This window comes from Ascaphus truei, chromosome 2 (genome assembly GCF_040206685.1).
Source record: "Ascaphus truei isolate aAscTru1 chromosome 2, aAscTru1.hap1, whole genome shotgun sequence".
Classification (NCBI taxonomy): Eukaryota; Metazoa; Chordata; class Amphibia; order Anura; family Ascaphidae; genus Ascaphus; species Ascaphus truei.
Genome location: NC_134484.1, coordinates 457,504,145 through 457,528,495, shown reverse-complemented (window position 1 = coordinate 457,528,495; position 24,351 = coordinate 457,504,145). Strand labels below are relative to the sequence as shown.

General features: G+C 45.7%; 1 protein-coding gene across 5 annotated transcripts in view; it reads right to left on the bottom strand.

Annotated features, from left to right (window-relative positions):
- The window catches only part of ALS2CL (ALS2 C-terminal like), a 131,077-nt gene that overhangs the window by 55,005 nt on the left and 51,721 nt on the right, over positions 1 to 24,351 (bottom strand). For 3 of the 5 annotated variants that reach the window (XM_075588012.1, XM_075588016.1, XM_075588013.1), the window contains exons 2-8: positions 23,055 to 23,243; positions 9,162 to 9,312; positions 8,482 to 8,587; positions 6,995 to 7,184; positions 4,848 to 4,913; positions 2,972 to 3,134; positions 1,931 to 2,065 (exon numbers count right to left, since the gene is read on the bottom strand). In XM_075588012.1, the coding sequence (XP_075444127.1) occupies positions 1,931 to 2,065; positions 2,972 to 3,134; positions 4,848 to 4,913; positions 6,995 to 7,184; positions 8,482 to 8,587; positions 9,162 to 9,260 (759 nt within the window). In that variant the 5' untranslated portion in view covers positions 9,261 to 9,312; positions 23,055 to 23,243. The remainder of the gene's footprint in view (positions 1 to 1,930; positions 2,066 to 2,971; positions 3,135 to 4,847; positions 4,914 to 6,994; positions 7,185 to 8,481; positions 8,588 to 9,161; positions 9,313 to 23,054; positions 23,244 to 24,351) is intronic. The other 2 variants (XM_075588014.1, XM_075588015.1) reach the window with 1 other exon arrangement.

Here is a 24,351-nt window from a genome sequence, read left to right as displayed (position 1 = left end):
AGGTAATGAAACTATTGTGTGTGTAGTTGTTGCTTTAGCAGGGGATTTTAAAATTAACAAACACATTTTTTTTTAAATGATTCATTTATAAATCGGAGTATTTTTTGGTTTCTTAGTATTTCTGGGCAACGCCGGGTACTTTAGCTACAGTAGTTGACCATAAAGCTGGTATTATCAGACACCTTGGGGTGTCTACACTAGTGTTCGGAGTGATATGCACGCTGTTTAAATGATAATGCAGAATGTCATTAGAATAGTAATGTGGGTGCTAAATCTTGTTTTTCATTTGCATAACCATAAATCAAGATCGATACATTTATAATGTATTAATTTGTTTTTAAACAGCAATGTTATTAGCAATGTTATTAGCCATGTTAATTTATATTTTATACTGTAAATGCTCCACCTCTCTCTCCTTTGTTCACATCCTCCTCTCAATTAATCATGTTCCCCATGTGAACATGTGTGGATTTTGCAAATCTTGTCTTTTGTGAATTCATCAAAAAAATCACAAAAATCAAGGTCATTTTTAGAGATGTGTCTGACAAGTACACACATTAGCAAACTGTGCAAATTGCACCCTTTCTGGTCGGCGAAAAAGTTTGCTTTAATCCAAAAGTTCACAAGAACATGTTCGCTTAATGCTAACAAGTCACTGATTATTGCACCTTTGAAAGAAATGTAATTACTTTTGCTTTAAAAATTTGATCAAATGTAAAAATTATTCAAAAGTCGCTAGCTGCTATTTCGCAACTCTAAAAAAATAAAGCCAACTTTTGAACAATTTGGGTTGTTTTGTTAAAACATTTGGTGCCGAAAGTTTTGATTACAATTATCGCTGGTTTTCCCATATTTTTTTTTAAAGTTGGATGGAAACAGCGGCAAAGCAAATCATGTCGCGTTCCTACATCCCCAGTCATTTAGCCAGATATTTGCCAAACCATCGCACCAAGTTAATCCTAATCACATCTTTAGCTAAAACAAAGTGAATAGGATAGAATGTCACCAATTTCATTACAAAATACATTTGCCAACAAATCAACAATAAATTGCAAAACTCCAGCAAATTATACGTCTTTTTTTTTATCTCTGAATCCTGCATGGTTTAAAAAAGTTAGGCTTTCTACGTATGTAAGCATGTACAAGTCTACAATTTAGGCAGATGGACCATATTCTGAAGCCAGGGTCACGTGTGATGTGTGAATTGCCCCAGATAGCATTAACTCAGCTCCCTTTCCAAATCACTCCAAGTCCTATAATATTTCCTTCACTTTATTGGAAAAGCAGCAGTAAATACAGGCACTTGTGGATGGTGTGTAGTAGTGATTTGTAGTTAGAAACAGGTAGAAAGAGATGGCCTTGCCATAGGAGAGTAACAGAGATGCGTGCTGTACGCACTGTCTGCAGGGTGGAAAAGGAAGTGAGGAGCAATGTGGGTAAAAGGAATAGTCTTGGGACAGACTATCTGTGAACAAAACAGGGGGGAGGGCAGACTAGCCCATTCTGGTAAGGATCTCAGAGGCTGCAGTAGCAACTCACTGATTACATGCCCAGAGGCAAGAAATGCAACATTGTTACATATCGCACAGGCACTGTGTGTGTGTGCAAACTCCATGCAGCTGAAATAAGAACTGACAGGCAGAAGCTGCAAAGGAAAGAGGGGGGTGAAACAGGGATGTGATTCTTGTTCCATGACAGACCAATAGCCACAAAAACAGGCACAGTAACTGCTTACTGTTCATGGCTAAACATATATTTGGAGGGTGCAGTACATTACGATGCAGACACATGCAAATATATTTGGGGAAGGAGGTTTCTTATATGAGCAAACCAGATAAACAGGAGTTTTCTGTACTTACTGTATAAAATGACATTGTATTTACTGTGAACATAATATTGAAAGTCTCCTGGTGAAAGATGTCTGACTTACTGTTAGCTTATTTGATAAAGAATTCCACAGGATCTGGGTTTGCGACGCCTCGTCCAGAGCTTGGTTTACATACGTCTGCAGTTTCACAAATGTATTTAACGTATCTGTGGTGCTCCGTCGGGCTTCCCGTGTCTCCTGGCAAGGGAACAAATGCATAAGTGAGCCGCATCTTCTTTAACCAGATGTACAATGGCAAGAAAGCGTCTACTCAGTGGCCTCCTCTAACAGAGGATGAGTGAAGATACACTTGGTATATTGGAAATCCCCTTTCAGTGAACAATGTAAAGCACCCGCGTGCAAATGAGAAACTTTAAGGACCCTACAGTATTTATCAAGGAAAATAATTCCAGTCCATGTGCTGTAAGGTGTCTCCCAGTGTCCTCCATCCCCTCAATCTCCCCCTCCCCATCTTCTCTCTTTCACACTCCCCAGCCTCCCACTCCCCAGCGTCCCACTTTCTCTCCTCTCTCCCTTCGCTCACTTATGCAGCCACTTACACACACACCCACACCCCCCCACACACACACGTACCTACCCACACACACTTACCCACACACAAACACACACCCTTAACTTATCATTAACACCGCACACTGCAGCCAGAGAGAGGAGGAGCTGCGTGAGCTGAGCAGAGCCACCTGGGGCTGCGAGAAAAACACCCGTGGTGTCGCCTTTAGCGACACCGCGCTGCGCAAAAACCAAGTTTAATACATAAGGGAAAGTGGCTATATCAAATGCAACTGTCTCCCCGTTTGCTACTGCAAAGCGTGAGACAGTTCATGCGTTTTCAAAATTAGTTTTTGCGCCGCGTGGTGTCGTTACGGGCGGCACCACGGGTGTTTTTCTGTATAATCGCAGCCTAATGGCCAGAGGAGACATTGAGCTTCACCTACTCCTCTCTCCGAGACATTACAAAGATTGTCGGGACACCAAGACAGTAACTTAAGAACCGGGACTGTCCCGGCTAAACCGGGACATCTGGTCACCCTAGATCTAGAACCTCTTGGTGGGCATCAACACGTGCTACATGGTATGTCCTACCTCCAAAGGTTTTCCATTGAGCTGTGATAGAAGCTGCACATACTGCGGCACATGTTTTCTGACTGGGTCAATGAAGACTCGCTGGAGCAAAATGGGAACGGGGGTCTCTGAAGATTCTCCAACTAGCTGCTTCAGAAGCTTCTTATTTACTTTCCAGTGACCACTGCAAATGACAAGGAAATGGTACAATATTTTTTTTCATTTTGAGACATATTCATATTTTCCTTTTGATCACTGACCATCTAGGCGGTGTGTAACATAACACCAGCAAATTAAATGAAGGAGATGATGATGATGACGATTGCTTAAAAAGTATCTCAGACAAACATTGTGTTGCTGGGTCCTCTGACAGCAAAGGTGTTACAGCACTGAGAGACTTCCATAGGTAGCACTGTGTCATCATGAAACTGTAATCCAGTCTAGTGTCTCAAAATATAAATGTTCCATAGAGAAGCAGGATTAATGAGAGCCAGGAGACATTGGGAACACGGCTGCAAAGTAAGGACTGAGTTACAATATCATGGTGACATTGGAGTTTTTGGATCAGCCAGACTACACTTTTTGGACACTCTGCGCCCTTCAGAATACTCACTCACACGCTTGATTCTCTTAGATAAATTGTCACTACCTGTATACAGAATGATAAAGAAGTCCCAATGCACATCCAATAGTACCATTTTTATTTACCACATTACTCAATGTTTTTCTATATTTGTTTTCTTGATAAGTAACGGTCACTTAGTTCAATCTTTTAGCCAAAACATTTCAAGCCTGCAACCACGTACTGGTAACCCATCTCGGCAGGTCCTACACTACCAATTTCATACGGTGTCTTTTGTATTTCTTCCATTTGGAATGAGGAAACAAAACAATCATATACTGTAGCCAATCGCATGGGACGCGTGACCCATATAGTGACCCATACAGTACTTATAAACAAAAACATTATATAGAAAAACCATATAGTAATTTACTAAATAATTTGTTCTATTGAATGTGTGTTGGGGCCTCTTTGTTGATCGTAATATACTTGGTCACTTTCCCAGTGGCGCTCCAATTAACCCAAACAAATATATACAGTACAATTCCGATTGTCCCGCACCATTGGTACTTGATTATTGGATATTCCGAACTAGTGGGTGTCACTCCTAGCAATACCCCTAGACACTTTAACTTCACCTTTTTACATTTGTATAATATTTGTAAGTACAGTAACTGAAGTAGCCTTCATGATAATAAACTTTAAGTTTGTAAATAAACTACATAAACTCATCCAGGTTCTGAGTGAGCCGTCAGACTATCGGGAGTCCCGAGCTATAGGACAGCGGACTATCAGAGTTGTACTGTAATAGTGTGTGTCGGGGGTTTTGAGCTTGCTAAGACTGTGCATGTTTAACTGCATAGAGACCTGTTGGATTTCCCACAAGGAACCGGCAACTTCAGAAGTAATTATCCCGGGAACCGTGCAGTCCCCAGAGTTGCAAATAGCACGATTCTGCACCGGAGGACCCCCAAATTATGAAATAAAATATTTTTTTTTTTTTTGTGAAATTGCTGTTTTATGTCAAGTAAATGAATGGCACTAATACACTTTAGTTTACAGTGAGCATTTTACTACTCAATCGTAATGAATGTGTGTTCTCTAGTAATATACTATTGTTAATGCATTATCAAATGTTATTGCAATAGTCATCCTTCCAACTGTTTGTATATTACCACTTATTCAATAAAAATGATAAATCAAATAAACAAAAACAACTTTTAAGACCCTTCCTCCATATGCTGATGAAGCTGGAATGCATAATACAGGGGACCCCCCATTCCATTAAGAACGTAACTAAACTAAATTATATTAAGGTGGCTTTGAGAAACGTACCTTGTTTGCTTAGCTGCTCTGTCAAATCCTTTTACTACCATGTAATTTGTGACTGACACAAAGTATCTGTAACAAAATCAGACAGTTAGAAAAGAAATAGAAAAGCATTAAAACAAACGTAAACACCTGCTGCTTTTTTGGTTGCATGCTTTCTAGTAGCAGAGCATGGAAAGGTAAAAATACCTAACAAATAACTACCACCTTTTCTTTACCTACAGCTGCAACTGCCAGTTGTGGACTGCTTGCCTTGGGAATTCTCCACTAAAAGAGATTTTTGCAGCCATACTAATGGCCCATCAGATTAACACAGCGGGGGTCCCTGCATTTGAATGGGACTCAAACTGTGTGAATCCTACCGGGCTGCGAGTCCCATTCAAATGCAGGGACCCCACTGTGTTAATCCGATGGGCCATTACAGCCGGCTGTGGATCATCTCACAGTTACTGCGAGATAGTCACAGATTTTCCTTGGCAAGCAGTCTACGACCGGCAGTTGTATGAGTCACATATTAGTGTGAAATCACCCTACAGCTCTCATATTTGAATATAAAATAACGCTTTTTTTGGCGTCTGACATCAGAGATGGGCGAATTTCCATTTCCCGGATTTTTGCGGACTTAACCCCCCAAAATCCGTTTCGCTGTGTAAAATGTGCAAACGAATTTGCTCTGTTTCAATCCATGGATTCGTCATAAACCGCCATGGGATAAAATCCGTTGACGGATTGCGGAAATCCGCAGAGTGTATTGGCAATAATAATTTTTAAAATCCGCAAATCGCCTTTTTTGTGATTGATCCGCCGAAAAACGCACACCAAAACAACCGGCCGATCCACTGCGGTTCGAAATCCGCCCCAATAATTTGCCCATCTCTATTAGGCCGGGGCCATTGTAAAAAATACAGCGCTGAGGCCCGCTGAGCCAGGAAACTTACCTCCTGCATCCGGCATGTGTGGGGCTTTGGTAGACGCTTCCGCACGCTTCCCCAGGCGTGCGGAGGCGTGTGGTATTGCAGCCAACAGATTCATTTAATTTTTCGCGCTGAGGGAAGCGGAGGGCCAGTCACGTGACCGGCAAAACTAATGTCACTCCGTGACGTCGGCGTCGTGACGTGGCGCGCAAGCCCTGCCTCCCGCCCCGCCTGCCACATGCGCTCGCTGATGCTTATGCCAGGACACAAAAAAGCTCCTACTTGAGCAGGAGAGCATGAGCGTCAGCACGGCTCAGCGCTGTATTTTTTACCATGGCCCCGGCCTTAGGCATGAAACATTAAATAGGAAGGATTGCATCATCAGTAATGCTCAGAGGTAATGTACTTATCCATGCCTACCTTTGGTGAGCTATTAAATACAGTATTTCTTAATATGAAAGACATATGTTAGGTATGGCAGTGTGAGGATCAGTGGCAGACTCCGCCCCTGTCAAGCACCAGGCGCCTGATTGGCTCCTGCCTGCTGTGCAGCCCTGCAGCTGATTGGCTTACCCTACTAGTTAGGCTCAGCCCTTCTACTAGGAAGTTGGCTGAGCATAAACCTTTGGGACGTGTGCTGGTCACAAGCACTAATGCCTCGCCTTGCCCTGCCTTGCATTGCTTACCTTCGACTACCCAGCTCTTTCCAATCCTTGACATTGGCTTACATTCGTCTACCCTGCTCTCTCCAATCCTCGACCTCGGCTTGCCAAGGACTATCCTGCATTTTCCAACCCTAAACCGGCTACCCCACGACTAAGAGTCCCGCATCTGGATGCGGCTTCAGGTTGGTGTTTAAATTTCCCAACCTCGGCCTTGCGGTTCCGTCCCGTTTGTGGCGAGCCTCCGTTACGGGCAGATAGTGAGTTTCATGGCAGAGTGCTCTCGATCTTTATTCGGCTCAAGGATGTTGCCAGAGCATAGTTCCTGTTGCTTTTAAACCCGGCTCGTTTCCAGCCTGTGACCCCAACCTTGCACCTTTGCTGCCTGCTTCGACCACTGTCTGGGACCCTGACTATTCTCAATTCAAGTCGGTGATCTAAATCCTACCTTAGCCAATGAACGGTCGCATCTTGTTTAGAGATGAGCATTGTTACAACCCCAATATAATATCTTAAACATTTGCTTTGGATTTAAACAGTAATTTATTAAAAAAATAAAACAAATCCTTGTACTTACTGCGTGTAGACGTCTAGAAATTCAGTTACTTTTTGGATAATGTAGATGTCAGAAATACCCAGTACAGAGGTTTCTGATGTTTGCTTTAGTGTTTTGTAGCTTCCGTCTGTTAGATCCCAGAGAGTGTGGAATCTTTCATTGAGAAGCACCAGCAGCTTCAAGTGGTCTTTCCCCACTGGGTCGTCTGCATCTAAAAACAACCAGTGCTCTATAATAGAATGTCATGTGATGTTCTTCATGCAATTCTACTGCGGGGCCATTGGAAAGGCCGTCCACACTCTACTCAAAATGCAGTCTTGGTCTTCATAATTAAATGGTTTCCGAAACTGCTTGTTTCCTTATATCATTTTTCTACCATCTTCCATCCCAATTTAAACAAATATATATACAGTATATATCTTTATTTATATAGCGCTATCCAGGTACATAGCGCTTCACAGCAATAAGACACGGGGCATAATATACACATGTAATGTCAGAAATACTCTCTCAAACTACACTTATTGTCTGTCACATGGGCTTCTATAAGCTCCAAAGGGCAGCCCCATTCAAGTCGCTGGGAGTTTGCTTCGGTACTTATAGAATAAGCCCCATAGTCCTCATAAACCCCATTAATTTAGTTATCACCCTTTTTACTAAATAGATTGTAAATGACAAACAGGAATAAAAAAAAACCAGCTTCTGTAATCCAAACTCAAAACCCCAGGACTTGTGAGAATCTCTAATGTTTAGACTCTTTGCTCAGATCTAGCTCAGTACTTGTGCTACAGAACCCGGGCAAAGATCTAGTACTGTAAGTCTCGCCCTAGTGATTCCTAGCACCCTTTTAGTAGGGCCTCATATTAATAACCCAATACAGGCCCACCCCCTATTCTGAACCCAGACCACTTATCCTATGTACGTTAATATACTATTGTTGTGGTTATTTTTTTTTAATAATCCAAATATATTTTTATATTATAGATTACTTATACAATCAATAACTTGTTTGAAGTATTGAATTAGAAACATGGCAAAACATACAATTGGGTCTAGAAGTGTAAAATATCTACAATTACTACATTTTTTCCAGGTAATCACTGGCAACCTTCCACGGGCACAGGGGGGGAAAGCTTTGCTCTACGCGGTGCCAGTAAGAAGCCTTCAAAACACATGATTAAACAATGAGGCTTCCCTGTGCGAGGCCACAACAGGAAATACCATGTTCCCATGTAATGTATGTAATGCTCTAAAGCAGGGGTGTCAAACTCAGTCCTCGAGGACCTCCAACAAAGTAGGTTTTATGGATATCCCTAATTCAGCACAGGTGACTCAAACCTGGCCTGTTTGTGGCTCGAGGACTGCGTTTGACACCAGTGGCCTAAAGAAACGTTATGAACAGGAATGAGGGACACTGAGCAGAAGAGCAAGGTCCAATTGTTTGTTGTGTGTTAGTGACTTTCGGGGCTGTAAACCGTGATGTCTGCAGGATGTGATTCTTGACTTACCTGCCTGTAGCAGAACCTTAAGGACCACACTGTTAATCTGAGAAAGAGAGGCCAAAAAGTCTTCTTCTGCTATTAAAAGTGACTCCACTGCTGTATGCCAGATGCTCTATGTACACAAAAAGGGGGAGAGTTAGCACACCAAACAAATGGTCTTAATAAAGATTTATTTAAGAAAGAACAGGGATTTGTATGCTACTGTATTAGTGGCACCAAAATAATAACTCGTAATGATCTTTGCATTCGGTTAGAACGATTGTCCGTGTTTCTAATATAATGTTGAGTAACTAATTTTGTTGCTCAATAGTGTTACTGTCCGAGGACGAGAGGGGAAATGACAAACAAGAATTACATTAAAAGCTTTATAAACAGAATTCAATCAATGCTAACTCTTGACAGCCATTGTTCACTTCACTGGGTTGCGTACAATTAGATTATCGAACGTCAAACCTAACTCCAACTCCAGTGCTCAAGGGCCAACAAAAGGTCAGGTTTTCAGGATGGCTCAATCTTTGACCGCATCACCTGTGCTGAAGCAGGGACATCTTGAAAACCTGATCTCCAGATCACTGGAGTTGCCCACCCAACAGTTAAATACAATTGTAAATATTATGCTCTGCCACCCATCTACACAACGATAGATACAGTACACAATGGCTACTAATTGTTCTAGATTCTGTTACCTTAGTGAATGAGACATCTGCTAACGGTTTGGAGTTCCGTGAAGAACTCGTATGTCGATATGCTAATCGTCTTGAGAAGGAGTTGCTGGACTTCGACATCACAGAACTGATGCTCAATCCCCTGGGTTATCATGGATCAGATCTTCTTCACCTAACAAACAAAAGATCACTATATAAAATAATCTAAAAATCCATAAGCCATATTTCGTGATGTTAGATTTCCATTTTCAGTGGGTCATTTGCCGTACTAATGACGTGTCTGTTGAATTAGCCCTTTAGAGTTCTCCTCCTGTATCTCACTATGCCCTCCTTATTGCATTTTCTGTTTACTGTTTCCTCACTCCTTGATGAATGTCCCTGTTCTCTCCAACTTCCCCACTCCCCACTGCACCATTATTTATACACCTCTCTCCCAACAACCCTCAATAAAAAACAATCCCCATGTTTCTGCTGGGCAGACGCACCACAGGGTTAAACAGATCAGAGCACAAATTAATTGCACATTTTGCAACCGCCCTGAGGTGCAAAATCGCAGCATTGTGGAAGCAGCCCGAGTTACCCAACATCCCACAAATCAGGAATAGAATCTGGTATGTCTGCCGGATGGAGCAGTTAACGAGTCTGGTTAATGACACCGGCACAAATTTTCTAAAAGTCTGGGCGCCTTGGCTGGCCCAAACAGATATCCCTGGGGTAGATGCCTCCAATATTCTGCTCTGATAGTTTTTAATGCATTCTCCTTTGATGTGCTGGGACAGTTGATTGACAAGCATGGGCTGGTCTGAATGGACAGGATGGATGGACGGATGGATGGATAGGATGGACAGAGTTGACAGAGTAAACATTAGGTGAATGTCAGGAGTTTCTAGACGAGACCTCCTCCCAGGGATCAAAAACAGTGGGCCCGTTCAGTAAAACTGAGTTTTCCTAGACTGCTCGTCCCCCCCCCTCCCCCTCTCCCTCCCCCTCCAGTCTTTGTCCATGGTCCTGTTAGTCAGTGCGTCTTCCCGGTATGACATTTATGGTTACCCTACTAAAAAACGTGAATTGTTGTTGTTACTTTTTAATATGACAATGTGTTGTTAGATTTTTATATGATTGTACCATGCACTCAATAAAAACATTTTTGGTTGGAAAAAAAAAACAACCCCCAACAAATCCTCTATTCACACCATCTATCTACTCCTTCCTGCTGCTGGGGATCTCCCCTAAGCCTGAAGCCAGACATACACACCTGCTCTCACCCACAGCTCCCTGCCACATCTTCCCCTGTAAATGGTGTTAACCTTTTCATTTAACACTGACTAACCTTAAAACTTGCCCCACAAATCAAGCATCCCAATAGCCTCACCTGCTGTCTCTGTAAGTTTCCCCTCAAACCTCTTAGATTGTAAGCTCTTCGGGGCAGGGATTTCCTTTCCCATTGTCTTATTTTTGCTGAACTTATTCTATTATTATAATTCCCTGTACTGTATTCTTTGTGAAGCGCTGAGTACACTTTTGGCGCTGTATAAATAAAAACATACAATACAATACAATATAATCATTAATTCCTACAGGAACAGTGCACATTTCACTTGTAAAGCAGTCATTCATATATCACACTTTAATATTTCTTGCAAATCAGGAAGTCTCCTGGTGACGTCCCTAGACTATATCTGAGATAATTACAACTATCCACAAGCCAGCTAATAATGTCATTATCACTTCACACTAACATCACTAGGCATATCGATGTCACTGAGTACATACAGTACTGATTAGCTCACACTGAAGGCTTCCATGCAAGTGGTCATTTTAGCTTCCCTATGAACAATACAGTGCATACACGGGATGTGAAAAATCTACATTCCTATTAAAATTAAACAAAAACCTTATGGTCCCCAAGCCAGCAGAAGATGTGTCTTCTCCTGTACCTTGTAAACTCTGCCTCTTGTACTTGCTGACCTACGTTTTCTAAAAGTGCAGTGGGTAATCTCCATTCCTCATGCATCTCCCCATTACATGGATCTGCCTCGTCTTCGACACCTAATCTTTCCGCTGGCTTTTCTTTATCCTCTTCCGGGTAAGTTCCCTTTTCTGCTGACCAACATCCACTGTAATATTTGGATGCTGAATGTGTCCCCAATTAGGATAGAAATCCGGGGGAAAGATTCAGTGATACAGGGTTGACTTCTGGGGGCTGTAGCACAGTGGCCATGGGACTGATTTCTGACGTAGGAGACCAGATCCCACAATTAGCTCAGAGCGGCATTGTTACTGGTATCTCACTGCATCTAAGATAACAGTTATATAATTCATAATAATAATTATACTGCAATTCAATGATTCATTTTATTGGTAATATTGTTCAGAGGGACATACCTTAATGTTGCCATTAAAAATCAATAAGATAAAACCGACCAAAGTTTCATATGGAGACACAAAGTCCATTGCAAAACTACAGTACGACATAAAAGAAATTGAGGAATAAATCGTTCTACGCTTAAATTGTGCAATGCTGCAGCACTCCTACGGTGCACAGGAAACTGGGTATATCATGCTGTACTAATCAATTCACAATTAACGCAATAGAGCAGCAACCAGCGGCGGACTGTAGGTATATACCGGCCTGGGAGATTCCTTTAAGAGCGACCCGCGTCCTGCAGCGTCATGTCATGGCGCATTATCATGGCAATATACGTCGCCATGTGACATCACGTTTTCATGGCAACACTTCACTATGTGACGTCGTGGTGTCATTTGACGTCGGGTCGCCATGACAATGCGACTGTGTAGGAGGAGATGCGGCTCTGGTGTAGGTAACCCCCCCTCTCACTCACTCCAATATACACACTATACACACACTATACACACACTATACACACACTATACACACACTATACACACACTATACACACACTATACTGCACCGACACACTTTATTCGAGCAAATACCCAGTATGTACCTGGCAGATACCTGGAATGCGCCGCTCCTCACCTCTGACAAGCCCCGTTGCATTTGCCTTCCCAGCCTGGGTTCATGCCTGGCTGATGGGCGGCTGATCTGTTAAATGATAATGATTAGGATTTAATAGGCTGCAATGCTTCGCGTGTCTACCAGATGGCATAAATTCATGAATTGTAATGCAGTATATATATATACTGTGCAGTATTGCAGCCAGCGGGAATAAAATGCTTCAATCCCTGCTTGGAAAATAACGCAATGCACTCGGGCAGAAAACAGTCACAAACCTCAATACACCCGGGTATACCCGAATTCGTGGGACTAGCCAAGCTCGAATAAAGTGTGTCGCCAGTGTACACACACTCCTCCTCTGGTCTGGCGAAAGTTGGATCCCGGCGCCGACAGGAGGAGGGAGAGTATTGCAAGTGGTCAGAGAGCTGGGGAGGCGCTGTCCACCATTGCTGGGGAGCCACAGCATCGACCCACCGCACCGACCCAACCGGGCAACCCCGATCGCCCGATAGGACAATCCGCTCATGTCCAGACAAACTTATTGCACATGGCACCCAGCGAGGTCCCAGCTAAAATAAAAGCCACTGCTTTTTAGCACATAGCAGGCATGGTAGAGATCTTGCACAGCACTACACATACACAGAGGCAAGTCATTAAACTTGTCTTCCTTAAGCATCAGCAATTTCAAGACTGCAAAGCGAACGACCCCTTCAGGATTTGGCAGGAAAGCGGTATCTTCAGCACAGGGCTGTCCTATTCAAGCTAGACCCCTCCATCTACACATTCCAAGAACTAAAAGAAACATTTGGAATACACGTTTATATATTACCTCCAAGCCAGCCACTACACAATGGATAGAGCCAATAGTTTATTAGCAGAGGAGAAGGATAATCATTTGAGTACCCTTCCCTACATGGCAAGCTATGGGAAATCATCTATAGATGGAGCATGCTCTATGTGAAATTGCCCCTTAAAAAGTGTGCACCTCATCCGCGGCCTCGACGCGCACCTCGACACACTGAGCCCGCACTGACCTCGTTTGTGGTCAGACGAATTTATGATTTGTGTTGTTGCAGTTCAGTGTGTGTCCAGCAGGGAGCGCACTGAATATCTATGCATATGATTCTCTGAATGCTACAGTGCAGTGCAGGTGTCTGAGAAGATAAAATGTACACGTCTCTTTGTCTAATGACCTTGTACAGTACAGTACACATCAGCTGTTGCTGTTTCACACTATTGAAAACCACTATGCATTTACAGCATCTGTGTCATAACGTTTGTACAGAGCTGTGCATGGCATGGGACATGGCGCTTAACCCTTGGCACACAAGACCAGCTTGCAGTTATGCCTATATGATATATTGCGCCATTCAAGCCAGGACAGAAAAGGAGTGCAACTTTATCTGAGATCTATTAAAGAAAACACCAAACCCAGATGGGTGGGGGAATTCTATTACACACAATTTAAGCATGAATGATTCTGTTAGGACACCTCTGGAAAGAGTGGCGGGTGCCGAATTCACGGATTTGATGATTAAAAATCCATAAACGGATCACAGAATCCACTAGCGGATTGTATCCAATGGCGGTTTTGGATTAATCCGTGCAGATTGTTTGTTTCAATCAGTCGGCGGATTTTACATTCGGAAAGGATTTTGAATGGCAAACTCGGGGAAATTCCGGGAAACGGATTTGGACTGGTTCTCCCATCTCTACATACGCCCCCGCCCCCTCCCCCTCAATAGATCTATGGAGAGAAAAAAGTTTTGTCCTGTTCACAGTAGACTGGGTGGAAGCAACCACTGACAGTCAGAAAAGTAGGCACCTCTTCCAAAGTTGAGGACCGTTCAATGTCACACTCTTCAACATGGCACGAATGCTTGGCAGAAACCCGCCAATAAACACGTAACCGGAATCACAAAATGACAATGGGGAGAAGGTACGGTAGAAATACTGGGACCTTGTGGGGAGTTCCCCAAATCTATCTAAAACCCCTGATCACCAAACCCGAACACATGAATAGATACAGGTACATGCAAGTGTTGATCTAATACTGTTGACATGAAGATACTGTAGAAATGGATTACATATTGATGAAATGGACTGGGGGGTTGAGGGGGTCTCTGGAGAGGAGGTTGTTGGCGGTGTGCAGAATCCATTTAGTCTGTATTGTCATGTCTCTGTCTTGTGTCTCATGCTGTGTTCCTGAAAACATTCCTGTGAGAAAGAATGTGTTCATTGCGAGTGTATGAGTTTGGCTACCAGAAGACTCAAGGCCAAGCGGCTTATGGCACAATGCCCAGAAATATAGTGAGAAATGCGTATTCTGCAGTTATACAGACTTAGAGATAAAAATGTATCCTAACATACCTTCTTCATTTATTAAGATGTTTTAACCCAGGTTTTACTTATTTAGTGACCTTTATAACGATTGGCTCAGAAAAGGGAGTAGTGATTTATATTCTGCCTAGCAACCCATGTTAGACATTGAAAATGACAAGGGTATATAAAGCCTGCGTGGGACCTCCCCTAGCAGAGTCTATGATTTGACTTTCGTTTATGATCATATTCTATGCTGTAAGGCAATAAACTACTCATTATCCAAGAACCTGTGTTTGCTTTTATCTATGTGCATTTGCAAACAACGACCCAAGACATAGGGGAGCTCAACAGTGCCACACACCCAGTCAAACACAGAGAAACAAAGATGCTTAAAACACACGAGGGCACAAAAATAGGAACAAACCAACGTTTATGAGAATTGTGAAATGTAAATAAAAGGAACAAATGGATAACACAGGAGTTCATAGACTGACAGGACGGACAAGACTGAGATAGTAGAGCAATATATTGCGTGGTTTACTTGACTTCTTTATTTGATTTCAATGTTACACACTGATACAGTTGGAATTGTTAACTAGTTTACTATGTTAAAATGTAAATGTGAAACTGATAGCAATGTGAACACGGAGGTAAAAAGATTAAACGGACTCAAATGTATATACGTATTAAAACGTATCCATGTGAAAGGAAAGATAATGCAGCAAATGTGTGTGACTGCAAGATTCCCAATGGAAAAAAAAGTGTATACAAAAAAAAAAATCAAAAATGAAATTAAGAATAAAAGTAAAATCTGCTTTTATCCAATCTTACTTTTATTAAGTTAATACAGCCATATTTACCTAACTCTGCTGAGATTAATGTGGGACAAATTATTTTCTTTTAATTGAATACACTAATTAGTGATGACAATTTCCTGTGTTAATGAACCACATTACACATCACTTCATTGACATGACACTTGGCTTTTCCCCAGTAGCACCCAGAAGATAGCAGATCAGCAGATCACTAATGACACTATTGAGATCATCCTCATCTCTGGGCTTCTATTCAGGAATGCTAAAGCCGTCCTCCCATTGTTTAGGAGGATTTCAGCTCCATTCAATCGAGCTGAATAGGGGCCCTGAAGAGGAAACAGATTAGGAGTCAATGCGAGTACAGTATAACGATATATTGCATTCAACAAGCACATTGTATGCGCAGGTGCTCTGTATTCGCTGTACAGAAGTAGAATGCTGGCACATCTCGGTCTTCACCAAGTGAGACGTTACAGCACTCCAAAAGCAGAGCCATTGTTCATCCTCGACTGAGGCATCTATCTCTGCAGGACAGACTATGCTGAAACTGGGAACCAAGGCCTGGGTCCTAGCTCCATCGGCTCAATTCCCATTGATCAGTTTGAAATACCTTTGAGCTCCACTTTTCACACCTATAGCCACCTCCCCTGGCTTCCTTTAAAAGCAGACCACTCCCTGACTGCCAGTTCAGTGTGCATCTGATTTAGTTCAATGATAGAGCTGCTGCCCTGAGTAGTAGTAGAGGCTGTGGGTTCTAATCCTGTCGGGCCTGACACAAGTAGCCCCTTCATCACTAGGGGTTCTAGACTTCTCAGTATTGGTCTTATAGAAATATTGCGTGAGGTGCGACTCATTAAAATATACTTTTGTATACGTAAATATACAATAGATCAATTCTCTAGATGAAGCCTAGATAGATTGTACTGCAATTCATGTGTTACTATAGCAACGTTGGTGTATTAATAATTGTAGCCTGGCTCCCTTCTTACCTCCGGTGCAGGAGGGGGAGTTGCCGCACTGCCGGGGTGCCGCCGGAGCTCAGCAATGATCAGTAGGTGGGGGCGGCCATCTTAGCTGTCGCGCATGCACAGTGTAAGGCGCGCTCATGCGCAGAGTCCAAGAGTACGGTGGACATCTTGGAAATGGCTCCACAAGGGACAACATGTCCCAGGATCCTAAAGGGCGAATGCAGGGAGAAGAGATATAGAGGTTTGGCACGAAACGGTCCCATGCGCCAGTCGGCAGAGAGACTGCAAGCTAAGAGGTTGTACCCGGGTGCCTGGAACCCTGGACTAGGGCTAGAGTAATCCATTAGGCCCCAGGTAGTGATGGAAGAGTGAGGGACCACACATAGTAGAGGGAGTACTTGTAGACAGCGCTGCAGCAGGAGCAGGACGGCGACGTGCGGAAGGAGTCTGACGGAGGCAGCAGAGGGAGCAGGTAGTGTCCAGGTGCCAGTAACTCTGGACAAAGCTAGACTGTATAAGCAGGTCCCAGTCAGCCCAGAGCCACTTTAGTTAAATATTGTAAGGAATATTGTAAGGATAGGGACACTTCCCACTAGCACTTAGTGTTATTATACCGATGATCGGATGGCCACGCGGTGCCCTGTGGCCTGGGACCAGACCCAGGGCCCTATAGACTCTCAGGTGAGACACTCCAGCTGGAGCTCACCCCATGTGGTGGATTCGGACAAGGTGTGAGGGAATTTGTGTTGGAGGCCCCAAGCCGTGGGACCTGCCTGACCTTCCCCCTTTTGAGCTATCAGCGGTACCTGGTGCAGGAGTGCCCAGGGAGGTAAAGTGCACCAAGGATTCCACACAGGGGTAGCTACTCCACACACTTTGGGGTGGACATTGTTCTGTGGTTAGGTGCCCAGGGCACCCTCAGTACAGTGGTGAATACTGTGTGGGTATTGTGTTGGGGGACATTGTATTGTGGTTATTATTATTATTCGTGTATCAGTAAACAGTTATATTGTACGTGTGTGTGTATTACTCATCACTATATTGGTTCCTGAGAGCGGTTATCCTGCAACGTTAGGATCCCTCATCAGGTGGAGGCGCTGTTCCGAGAACGGCGAGAGCTCATCCCAGCTCCAGCAGCGGAGGCTTAGGCGTCCTGTGAGCCACACGCGTAGTCAGCACGCATAGTTCCCATAGTCATAGGGAAAGGAGGCTACATAATACTCCCCTCAATGCTTTCTTATAATTACGGATAGTAATAAATGTAATGGTTTCCCCCCCCCCCCCCCAATCGCAGATAGGGACCATGTGGGGAAATGCACTTGTGTTACCGGGTGTGGTGCGTTACCTGATAGGCTCACAAAAGACCTGAACCTCGACCACTGGGAGCCTGGGGTTACCTGATGATTCGTCGAACACAGCGCCTCCACCTGTAAGGGTTCCCCTTCCCGGTCTTCTCTCTCTCCCTAATGTGACAGGTTCCTATCCTAGGGCCTGTCCCTGTGACCACCCACCCTCACTAGTGGGGAGTCAGGGCCTCAACTCTAGCCTGGAGATTTCTGGCCTAGGGCCGAAGCTCTCAGCTCTCTGCCCCCCTTCTTTCCCCCTCTGTGTCCTCCGCCTGACTGAACAATCCCTGTCTGCACACAACATTGTATCTTCTTTGCAACATGAGAATCTGTCAGCCTTAGTGGCTGTCTGACTGCATGTGACAGGGATCATAGGGCAGTCCCCAGAGGCTGCTGGGAATCGTAGTCTACTCAGGACCTCTTTCCTATGGGGACCGCGTGCGCGATCTCTACTGCGCCTGTGCGAAGCTCTAATGGCCGCCGCTATGCTCAACTGCGCCTGCGCAACCTCCCAGAGCTCCTGCACACTTGTAATGGCCACCGCTACCCATGCCAACCTCTGCGCATTGCGCGAACCTCGCGCCACCCACAACATGGCCGCCACGGCTATCTGTGCATGCGCAACCCTCCGTGCATGCGCGAGCATCAGGATCCCGACAGCGCCGCCCCAGATGGCGGTGCCCACCGGGAGAAGTCGTTGTCCCCTTCCCCCACTGCCACAGGGGTAAGGCAGGGGTAAAGGAAGATCAGGGGAACCGGGGGTGACCCCTTACACTCTCCCCCTGGGTGAAACACCAACATCCCCGCTTGGCGAACAGCGTCACATTACAGAAAGTTACACAATAAAAATGCATTGCATAAACGGTACAACGTAACATGTTGACTGTAACATCACTGATACATGGCATATCACACACAGTCCTTGTCCCTAAGCACTTGGGACGCTTCCACTGGGAAGCGAGCCATTAGCACTGTCTCTGTACTCAAAGTCTCTGTTACATCCTACAGGGGGTAAAGGGTTGATACCTTACCACTGCACTGATTCACGGTGGCCAGCAGGTCATCAGTAACGCTGACTGTTACCACCTCGGCTGTCTTGGAACCTGTCCCCGGCACTTCTGGGGCAGTCCACTCACTTTCTGGAAACTCGGGAGCGTTGGATCCAGGGTCCTGGGACCATTTGAGTTGGAGCGCACGGGCTCACACTCAGTTCAGTTATGGTGGCACCCGGGCCCACCGTCAGGTCATGAGCAGTCTCACCTCGGGCGCACGGATGTCCAGCGACGTTCTGCTGCTCAGCATGAGCTTTAGTTGGGGCCTTTTCCATGGCCGCCTCCATCGGAGCCTGTGGGAAGTAAGGAGGTTCCTCACCACTCCACTGTCTTGCGATGGGTTCCGTTTCATCTGGAACACTGTCAGGCACCATCTATGCTTCACTGGAATCACGATGGGGCTGACTTTTCTCTTCGCCTGGACGATAGGCGGTAGGTACTGGTCCACTCCCACCACTGGACAGCTATCTTCTAAGGGGGACACCTCCGCCAGGACGCGATGCCGAGTGGAGCCAATCTCCCTGGTGGCCAGACTTAAGGAGCTACCGTGCTCTGCGGTCACCTGGAAGCTCACACCCGACACCCCTGGGGCAGTCAACTCACCCTTGTCGTCATTAGGTACTGATCCCCAGCCTAGGACCGATGGTACCATCGTAGTAGGCCGGACTGGCCGTTGTAGGGCACACGGGCTTATATCAGGATCCGCAGTATATAGGATAAATGTCTCTTTATCTCCAGCTTCACTTGTGTGGTCCGCCGGCTGGCGCATCACCACAGCTGGTTGTTGGTCGCTGGAATCACTAAGAGAGGATGGGGGTAGAGACACCTTACCCTGTGATTCCGGAATCTGCGGTTCTGATTGTGGAACCGAGTCTAGAACCGGGGTTAGAGCGCACGGGCCCTCCGAAACCGTCGTGGCTGGGATAGATGGGTCATCAGCATCGACCACCCCAGTAGAGAGGTCAGTAGCCTCTTCCTCTGCGGGTTCTGTAGGCCGCAGCAGCATGGGCGTCAGGAACTGTGCCCCGCAGCAGGCACACTTGGGCCCCCAGCTCAAGTCGCCATCTGGAAAGTCACACTTGGGGCATATGCCTCTGACGTACCTTTTTCCTTCCAATCTCACTTTCTGAACCCCTCCTAGTAGCTGATAGAGCTCAAAATTCATACCATCAGAGAGTTTAAGGTCTTTCTGTAAGCACGGGCACTAAAGAAACGTTACACACAGTCCTTCTACTGGCCAAACACATACAACTGAGGATGTGGTTCACGGCATCCTGTACTTTCCTCAGTTGAGACAGCAGTTACTGGTTGAGGCTCACTGTGCTTGCTCCCCCTGGTGCAATTTAAAGGAGGGACGGCACACTCTTTCAAGGATTGTTTCTGGCTCTACACTGAGTCACTCACATTGCGGGGGCGGGGCTCTGGTTTTCCCGCCAGTCCTGGACAGATTTTTGCAACACAATTGAGTTCCGGCTGGTAGTCAGCAGCACATGCTCTCTCCTGCTTTGGCGGGACATACCATTTTATTGGGTCACCGTAGACTAAAGGATAACCGTCAGATGGGCCCCCTGACATAAACAGTGTGGACGGTGCTTCTGACAGGCATATATCCTCAGTGAAGGTTACCACGAAAAGTATCGTTCTCCACGTGGACGTGGGGTCTTGTTTTTCAACTATAACACATGCGTAGGACCACCCAGGAAGTTTACGCATATGAGCCCGGACCTTCGTGACGGGTATAAGTGCGGGAAGGCCTCCTACGGCCACCACACGGTGGGGGTCATGATTTTGCATAAAGCTCCAGTAAAGGACCTCCCGCCTTGACAGCACAACCATGGTAAAAAATAAATTGGACAATTTGACACAAAAATAGAATAGGGCACCCAAGGTCTGATCTCAGCAGCGCCTCCAAATGTAACGGGTTCCTCCCCCCCCCCCCAATCACAGATAGGGACCATGTGGGGAAATACACTTGTGTTACCGGGTGTGGTGCGTTACCTGATAGGCTCACAGAAGACCTGAACCTCCGCCACTGGGAGCCTGGGGTTACCTGATGATTCGTCGAACACAGTGCCTCCACCTGTAAGGGTTCCTCTTCCCGGTCTTCTCTCTCTCCCTAATGAGACAGGTTCCTATCCTAGGGCCTGTCCCTGTGACCACCCACCCTCACTAGTGGGGAGTCAGGGCCTCAACTCTAGCCTGGGGATTTCTGGCCTAGGGCAGATGCTCACAGCTCTCTGCCCCCCTTCTTTCCCCCACTGTGTCCTCAGCCTGACTGAACAATCCCTGTCTGCACACAACATTGTATCTTCTTTGCAGCATGAGAATCTGTCAGCCTTAGTGGCTGTCCTACTGCATGTGACAGGGATCATAGGGCAGTCCCCAGAGGCTGCTGGGAATCGTAGTCTACTCAGGACCTCTTTCCTATGGGGACCGCATGCGCGGTCTCTACTGCGCATGTGCGAAGCTGTAATGGCCGCCGCTACGCTCAACTGCGCCTGCGCAACCTCCCAGAGCTCCTGCACACTTGTAATGGCCACCGCTACCCATGCCAACCTCTGCGCATTGCGCGAACCTCGCGCCACCCACAACATGGCCGCCACGGCTATCTGTGCATGCGCAACCCTCCGTGCATGCGCGAGCATCAGGACCCCAATGGCGCCGGCCCAGATGGCGCGGGAGAAGTCGTTGTCCCCTTCCCCCACTGCCACAGGGGTAAGGCAGGGGGTAAAGGAAGATCAGGGGAACTGGGGGTGACCCCCTTACATAAAGATGAAAGCACTCCTACATTCTTATAGTCAAAGAGTAAGGATACGCTTATAGTGCCGGTGACGGCGGTGTCAGGCTGCGGTCGCTGAAAAAATCAAATTGAGAAGATTTCCAGCGATCGCGACCAAGCCGTCGCATCACGCTTACTATAAACGCACGCGACGGCAGCAATGCATTTGTTTTGACACGAAGTTGCGTCGCTGTCACTATAAGTGCAGCCTAAGAGTACCAGTTTTACATGTCTTCCACTATAATAGGTGGGCAAAACTGATAGTTCTGGATAATAGCTTGCTTCTTAAGGCATAAGACATTGCAATTGCTTCTTTATCAGTATGACATTGCAGGGTTACTTGTTTATGAACGCATTTTTTGCTCCTTAGGTGTACATGACATTGCAGGGTCGTGCACAAATTATTACAGACAAACATTTTTGATTTACAGAGGTTCTGAGGTGTAACTGGATCCCTACAGAGGCTCCCTCCTATTCAGATGTTCGCTGGTGTATCATGCTTCCAAACTGAGCCATTAGAGATGCAAAATGTCAAGTGTTTTGCCAGAGTATACAAACGGCTTGTCTGACCAGTTCGTTAATACCCTATCACGCAATAAATTGCTGTTAGACCTGCTCCCAGCTTGTTTCAGCTGAATCTCAGCACAAGGGTAAGTGTGCTCAGATCCAAACAGAGGAATACTAAGGACCTTTTATCAGTGTAATTGCATCACTCACCTTTAAAAAGTCCAACATTATATGAGACCCTTAAATGATGGTGTTTCTTGCACAAGATACATTTGTATCAGGTATTTGTATAGGATTTGAATGACAACACCATGCAATTAGCATACAGAGATATCTACTCCATAAGAGCCAGGGCCACCGAGAGGGGGGGACAGCCGGGGCTGTTGTCCCGGGCCCTCTGGCCGGGCCTTGCTGCTGGCCGGGCCCCGGCTCTCAGCTGCCTGCAGGACCTTTCCTCTCTCTGTCCCACGCCGCCAAGCTTCCACTGCCGGCGTGCGATGGGGCTCTGACGTCAGCACGCCGTAAGTAAGCCTGGCACAGCTTCCGGCGTGCCACGCGCTGACGTCAGAGTCCTGGCGTGTGCCGGCAGTGGAAGCTCGGCGGTGTGGGACAGAGAGAGGAAAGGTCCTGCCGGCAGCTGAGAGCCGGGGCCCGGCCATAACTGGCAGCAGGGCCTTGCCAGAGGTCTGAGGAAATTTGCAGCGCCGGCAGGGCCCCCCAGCCAGCGGCCCCAGCAGACACCGTGCCCGGCTTGACCCAAGGTAAGTCTGTATTTTTATATGTATTTGGGGGCTTGGGGGTATTTTTATATGTATTAGATTCCCCTGTTGCTGACCCCGGCCCGTGACCCCGACCTCGCTGCTTTGTGGATTTCTGCTATCATTTCTTATTTTATTTGTGCCCAACTGTTTGTGATTATAGGAATACCTGTTGCTTTTGGAGATACAGAGGATCTCTATTTAATATCATTTCACAAATGATGGAGATGAGCACTGTAGGATACTATTAATTACATTATTCTGAGTCACAGCTACAAAATAAGTGGAGGAAAAGCAAAGTCCGGAATGATCTCATTGCTAGTGTAACAGGTTTCCCCCCACCCTCTGGGAGATTTCACTGTTACCTAGTATTGTTGTGCTGCTCACCTGCAAGACTTTCAGGATACTGAGTGTCCTCCGGTGGTAGTGGGAACGAACAGGACAGGCTTTAGGGTTCTCCTCAGTTCTTTACTAGGTACAGCGTCTCCATTCCCCGCAGGCCCCAGCAGAACTGGGTGCAGCCCTGCAGGAAAACCCTCCGGTATTCCCTGATTAACTGCAGTCTCAGGCAGGAATCTATTAAACAGGAACAGCTCTTTATTCTTCCACAGCAACATACAGCACACAACCGGTACACTTCAAGGCGTCCCTGGAATCAACCCCCAGGGCTTGAGGCCCTAAAGATCTATCCTTAGCTCCCTTATTCCCTTGTGGAATAAGGGGCAGTATACCACTCCCCTGAGGGAGGGGAAGGAAGGTGAACCAGAGCCCTGGCTCCACTCTTCCAACCGCAACTTGGAACTCTACCAGAACATACAAATTTAGGCTCTGCAGAACCTTATGTACCCATGGGGAGGATCCTAGGTCTGAGCCCCTGATTGGGCAGAACACAGGCCTTAGGCTCACAACCCCCCTTCCCCCTTCCCCCCTCCACCCCCGTTGTCACTCAAGGGAGCTACATACTGCAGGGGAAACCCCAGATTAACCCTAACACTGCCTGCACTGGTAACAGGACTTATATTTTAGACATGGCAGATTAGTAGTCAAGAGGATACATGGCTACACTAGCAATGCATGTTTCTATAGATCTGGTTTTGTTTGGTTGCACATAAATGATCCTAGATTTGTAGCTAGGAGACGTTGATAATCAGCAGCCATATCTTTGTCTTTCAGGACAAAATACAGCCTATATTATTTAATAATCAGCTTTTGTATCCTAAAGAGTAACTTCAAACCACGTCCCTCTTGTTTTGGGAGTAAAGCATTGTGAATGTAGGTAATGAATTACAGATGCACGTTATACTGTTAAAAAGAGTACAATAAACCATTTCCTATTAAAAAGTACATAAACATACAGTGTATCCAAAAAAACTAAAGCTAAAAATACATCAGAAAAAAAACTTCATAATTTTTACTATTGACAGGAACTTCCAACAGGCCAAAAAAAAGTCCTATTTCAGCGCACAGCCAACACTGTAACATGCAAGAAACCAGTCAAGGAACCTCTCAGGGTCTGTGTCTTTAATCCCATAAAAAGAGGAATAAAACATTACTGCTTTCTCTTTTCCCAAATGTACACATTAATTATAGGGTTGCCAGTGCATGGAACAAATCATTTATTAAATAGTTATACATACTGTACATTCACTGTAATGCGGTTAAGCCTGCGTCCCCGCTAGCGCTG